Source organism: Branchiostoma belcheri, unplaced genomic scaffold (assembly GCF_001625305.1).
Source record: "Branchiostoma belcheri isolate BF01 breed outbred unplaced genomic scaffold, Haploidv18h27 scaffold123, whole genome shotgun sequence".
NCBI lineage: Eukaryota > Metazoa > Chordata > Leptocardii > Amphioxiformes > Branchiostomatidae > Branchiostoma > Branchiostoma belcheri.
The window spans coordinates 374940-380584 of NW_017802636.1; the positions used below are offsets into that span (position 1 = coordinate 374940).

The 5645-nt window shown below is 37.3% G+C and overlaps 1 protein-coding gene across 3 annotated transcripts in view; it reads left to right on the forward strand.

Annotated features, from left to right (window-relative positions):
- LOC109463192 (hexokinase-2-like) overlaps window positions 1-5645 on the forward strand; it is a 12224-nt gene that overhangs the window by 5592 nt on the left and 987 nt on the right. The window contains exons 7-10 of one of the 3 annotated variants that reach the window (XR_002139809.1): window positions 385-540; window positions 1147-1161; window positions 2158-2342; window positions 2680-4922. Coding sequence is in view for 2 of the 3 variants with exons in the window: in XM_019759906.1 (XP_019615465.1) it covers window positions 385-540; window positions 1147-1161; window positions 2158-2342; window positions 2680-2852 (529 nt within the window). In the remaining variant the exon portion in view is untranslated. Of the gene's footprint in view, window positions 1-384; window positions 541-1146; window positions 1162-2157; window positions 2343-2679; window positions 5621-5645 lie in introns of those variants that run through there. The other 2 variants (XM_019759906.1, XM_019759907.1) reach the window with 2 other exon arrangements.

Below are 5645 nucleotides of genomic sequence, written 5' to 3' on the forward strand. Positions count from 1 at the left end.
CCCCCTAAAGTGCCCCAACAGGGGCTATATGGGGGTGTAGCCGGGGCTCATATAACATCTCTGAGCCCTGGCAAAGATGAAGATGAAGTTGTTACACATTTGTATAGGGCTAAAAGCCCCTGTCACACAGCCGACTATTCGGACCCTCTCCAGATCAAGTTTGGAGTTAATCATGGTCATCTGTGGTTGCCCACTGGTCCCTGCAGTCATCTGCTTCAGTTGACTGTAGATTTTTTAAAAAGTCAAAAGTTCAAAAGTTGGGAAAGTCATTGTCTGCTTGGATGCAATCAGTGGAGCAAACTGGAGCCAAAAAAGCATTACATGTGTAATAAATCCATCGAAATCACTTAAGTTTATATCATTTGTTCTGTACATGTACTCCAGCTATGAGAAGATGATCAGTGGCATGTACATGGGAGAGCTGGTGCGACTTGTGCTGCTGGAGATGACCAAACAGATGCTGGTGTTCGGCGGTCGCACCTCGACAGACCTGGAGACACGGGGAACGTTTCAAACCAAATACGTCTCAGAGATTGAAGAGTGAGTGGTTTTTGTACCAACCTTTCCACCTGCACGTAGTGTTGTATAGTTTCTTTACAAACCTATGTAAAAATCACAAAAGTGTAATTATATAATGACAAATAAAGAAAATGGTGCAAGAGCCTATAGGGGATTGAATATCAGCATCCCTCAAATGAAGAAACATGAATTAGACAATTTTGATGCCAAGAATACATATTGATAGGAAATCAAATAGATAAAGAACAAAGACGAAAATCAGTTAACCTATAAACATAATAATTATCAAAATTGGCACATAATGTACACAATGTAATACAAAATGTACAACTTATTAAATGAAATAACATCATAATAGATTTACAATAAAAAATCCTTCTCATTACAAAATCATTCACATGTCAACAATATATAACATAATGTTAAGTCAACCAGAATATTGAAGGGAGTTGAAATATGTAAGGGAAAAAAAAGAACAATAAACAAGGGAATACAAACAGATTGGGCAGATGGAATTTTTAAACGTTCGTGGTCCCCTGTGCATGAAAGAAACTGTCATATGTTGGATTTTGCATTTATTGGTCTTATATTGCTGTCTTTTTTTGTCTTATTTGCTGTGCGTTATAGGTATACATCTCTGAGGTGAGTTTAAATGCATCATATAAATTTCCTGCATGGTACAACAAACATTTGTGTAACATTTTGTAAAGCAAAGGCTAGTTTGCAGTTTGTTAATAATATATACATCATTCATATGTTTTCAGAATTCTTTGTATATTTAGTAGCAATGCAGAAAATGGTGAAGGAAACTTTTGAAGTCAATCTGGCATAACATTTCTGAAGCATAAACTGTGATTTGAGAGATGTCCGAATACATAATAATATTATGTGTAAAATAAGTCGTGGACATTTTTGGTGATAACAGATTTCTAACTCTTTGTTTGATACATGTACCTAAAATCTTTAATCAAAATGTTTTCTATGTCAATTTTTCATCAATCAAAAGACACACAAAAATGAGTCACAACATATATTTATAGTTATGATTAATGGAAATATCTGCTTCAAAATGAGAACTCGCTTTTCTTGCTGCAGTCTTTCAACTGATAATAATATCATGAATCTCTGTTGTCAAAGGAGCTTAATGGATGGATAAGAATTTTCAAGCTGTGCCATGTGGGAACAATCGGGCTATTCTTTTTTTTGCAGGCATAGGACCAATGTTAATGAAGACTATTAAATCTGTTAACTATTTCTTGTGGATCAGATATATACATTCATGAAATTTGTTGGCTTTCTTCTAGCATTGAGTACATTGTACTAATTATTTTCCAGGTTTTGATCAGTGGATGCAGCTGTGAACTTATCGCCAATTTCTTTCTGACATGCAAATGTTCAATGATACCTAGTTTCAGAAATCGCTTTTTCATTTTTGCTGTGCCCATCATCCAACAAAGTCCATTTAATAATCCTGTATATTGATACTGTAATATTCTGATGAAGTATCAAAGTCGACTCTAATCTCTTTCTCTCTCTGAACAATCGCTGAAATGTGGCGCTTTGGCTCAGCAGAATTGGCTCGGCAGAATGGACAGAATCTTTTTGCAGCTCTGATAATAAAAATGACTTCAACTCCAGGGAACCCATTGGAGACAAGAATCCAACAATGAAAATCCTGCATAGCCTGGGTCTGAAGCACGCTACTGAGACGGACTGCGAGACCGTGAAGGAAGTCTGCCGCGCCGTGTCAACCCGCGCTGCCCACCTGGTGTCTGCTGGCATTTCTGCTATTGTCAACAAGATGGGCAGGGAGAGGGTAGCAGGTGAGTGCATAGTACTACATACATGAGGACAAGCTGTACCTATAGTTCACAGACCAGTAATACAAACTTCAAAGACAACACGGTTGTAAATGTTCTACTTCAAAACAAAGCATACCAAGGAATTTTTTTATCACATTTGGTTAATTTTTATCATGAATGATGAATGCAACATGCATAAGAAATCATTGCTACATGTAAATGGTGTAACCCTTGTTCTGTACTAAAAGTACCAACTTTATTGACCTGAAAGTAGTACAGTAACTGTAGATACAGAATTAACTTTTTGCCTACAACTTACTCAGAAAACTCACTACTTTATTCTCTTGTTTTCCTGTAGTTGGTGTTGACGGCTCAGTCTACAAGTATCACCCCCATTTCAAGGAGCTCATGACACAGACCATCGACAAGCTGACCCACTGTGACGTCAAGCTGATGTTGTCGGAGGACGGCAGTGGGAAGGGAGCGGCGCTCGTCACAGCTGTGGCCTGTCGTCTGGCCGGGAAATCTTGAAGCTGTTCGTCTTCTTTTTTTTTTAAGTCACGTCACACAAATTTTTCAGTTTCACCTTATAAGTAACAAGAAATCAATAGAATATATCATGATCTGAATGATAAGGTGAGGAAGGCATGGTGAATATCATAGCCAAGTATCAATGCAATTCTGGGGCATTATAAGGTATTTCTTGTAGCAGTGTTTCAAGATATATGTGATATAAAAGAGCTATCTAAAATTCATACATTTATCATGCATTTATGGGCTTGGGGCAATCTGAACAAACATTTTGATACTTGTTTGCTTTCCCAGAGAAAGGATTTAGAGGGACTTTGACAACAAACTAGTTTCAGAGTTTGTGAAGAAACCTCCATGTGCCTTTACATTATGATCTTAAAAGTGGCTTGTATAGATATCTTTAGAGGTGAATATTTTGCTACCTTAAAACTAGTCTGAAAATTGTATGGTGAAGTTTGCCAGCTACATTTACATGTACTTGATTCAAGTGGCAGAAAAATGTCACTATTTTTTGTGCCATGACTTAACAATGCAACTGTCAAATGACCTCGTTCACAAAATTATATTGTGACTTCTATGTACACTACAGTGTTTATGTACCAGGTTCGAACAGCATTTTAGGACTGATGCATCAATTGGTGAAGTTTACCATCATTCCAAAGTAATAGGGACCAGTAACAGAAATATCCATCCTTACTCTTCCAATATTGGCCAATTTCTTGTAAAAGAAGTTAATGTTCCTCTAGCAGTTTTTCAGTGGGAATGAATGCAGTCAAATCTACATTGATCATTATCTAAGTAAAAATAGTCATAAAAGTTTGGCTTCAACCCAACTTGTATTACAATCATTATGTTGGATTCTTCACTTCAGACAGTGCCTGATAGACATGGTTACTATGTACATGTAGCTTGTCAATTAAAACTGCTGCCAATCAGATCAACACTTTTCACCTCATCATCAGCCCACAGCAAGTGTCAAACATATGAGAACCGGTATTTTACATTTTTGCATAAACCCTATTTGTAACATTGCAGCAACCAATTTATGTACATGGAAAGTACAAATGTATAATCAGAGTACATGTATTTGACACAAATGAAGCTTAGGTATATATGGATGCTTAGGTACATACCAGGGGTATAGATGCTTAGAACATATAAAAACACAATAAACTCAAAAGAGGCATTAAGTTTCTTGCAGATTTATTTCACAGTGACACGTTAGCTACAATAGCTGCACATCATGGTCATGTATACAGGCCATCATTCCAGGAGGAAAACAAACAGTATTACTTCTTGTAAAGTCTGTGGTGATAAAAAGTCTTTTGTTTGTCAACTTGTAGACAACTTAAGAAAGCCTGGTATAGTCCTTCAGTCCATCCTGGGTCTTTGGTCATACAGATCTGATCAAGCTGGTATCATCCAACAAAACTGATAGCACCTCGCTCTGAAAGGTAATACATGGATGTGACCAGTAAGACTCCTGTGTCTGTCATACTACATTACACAAAAAAAATTGCTCGCTGTCCATAAATCTTGTGAGAAGTTGACACCATCCTCTTTCGCAACTACGTACTTGGTGTAAAATTGTCAAAAAAATGAACACGATAAAAAAAGACAACTCAAGAAAGTTAAAGCTTTGAGCTAGTTGTTCTGTTAAAAACTTATCACTTTAATTAGCTTCGCAGAATTCAGTATTCACAAATTATACATGTAATTTTACACCTCTCTTGGGCTGGGTGAACCTATAGAGCCCAAGAGAGTGTGCCAGTTAACCATTTGGCACATTGCCACTATGACCTCTGACTACAAGCACTTGTCATCCCTCTTGTTAGTGCAATGTTAGAATCCAGATTTATACTTGAAATGCATTGTGAAGAGGGCTGTAGTGGTCAGAGGTCATAGATCGTAAGATTAGCAAGGCTCTCTCAGTGGTGCTTACTACACAATACTACCAGCTGCAACAACCAACCAGTCGTAGGTCTTGACTCGCTAATGTTCTCCAATCAGAGATGTCGACAGGCAACACAGAAACATCTCATTTTGACATGTTTAAAGATTCGTCGAAAGGTAAGGTAAAATCTTAACTACAGTCATGCCCCTAGGCTACACTATGACATGATTGAAAGTACTATGCATTACTATGTCTTCTATTGTTCATGCATCATCTCCACTCACACATACACAGCACTAACTACAGATCCACATATTCAATCCCAAATTTTTAGTCACGAGTACTAAGGTGCAATTTCTGTTGATGCACTCAACAGAACCTGACACAACATGTGCTGTTTTATGTGTTTGGTGCACACTTTGGCAGAGGTACATCATTTGAAACAAAAAAGAAATGCAAAAGCAGTGGGTTAAAACATATCACAGCTGCATGGCTAAAAGTGTTCATCAACCTATTCTCGACACTCGGGGATTTACATTGCACAACCTACATACATACAATTAAGTTGGTGGTCATTTTACTCTACCATTGCCATGTAGAACTTCAACATTTGTTTCTCAAAAAAAGGAGTTTACCACAGTGACATCAAGCTCATCTTCAGTAGTTACTCATATTTCCATACATTCTTCTAGTGCAAGACATAATGTAATTTTACAGAGCAGACATCATAAGCAAAGCAAGGGTGATACAAGTTGTCAAGAATTCAGTTTGCTCATTCATATACAACACACTCACTCTAGGACTGAGAATATTTTGACTGATTAGTATACAGTTAGTTCAGCTGAAGGCAGCAGTTGTTATTGGTAGCTGATGTGAAATGTAAAGTCACTATGGTATAC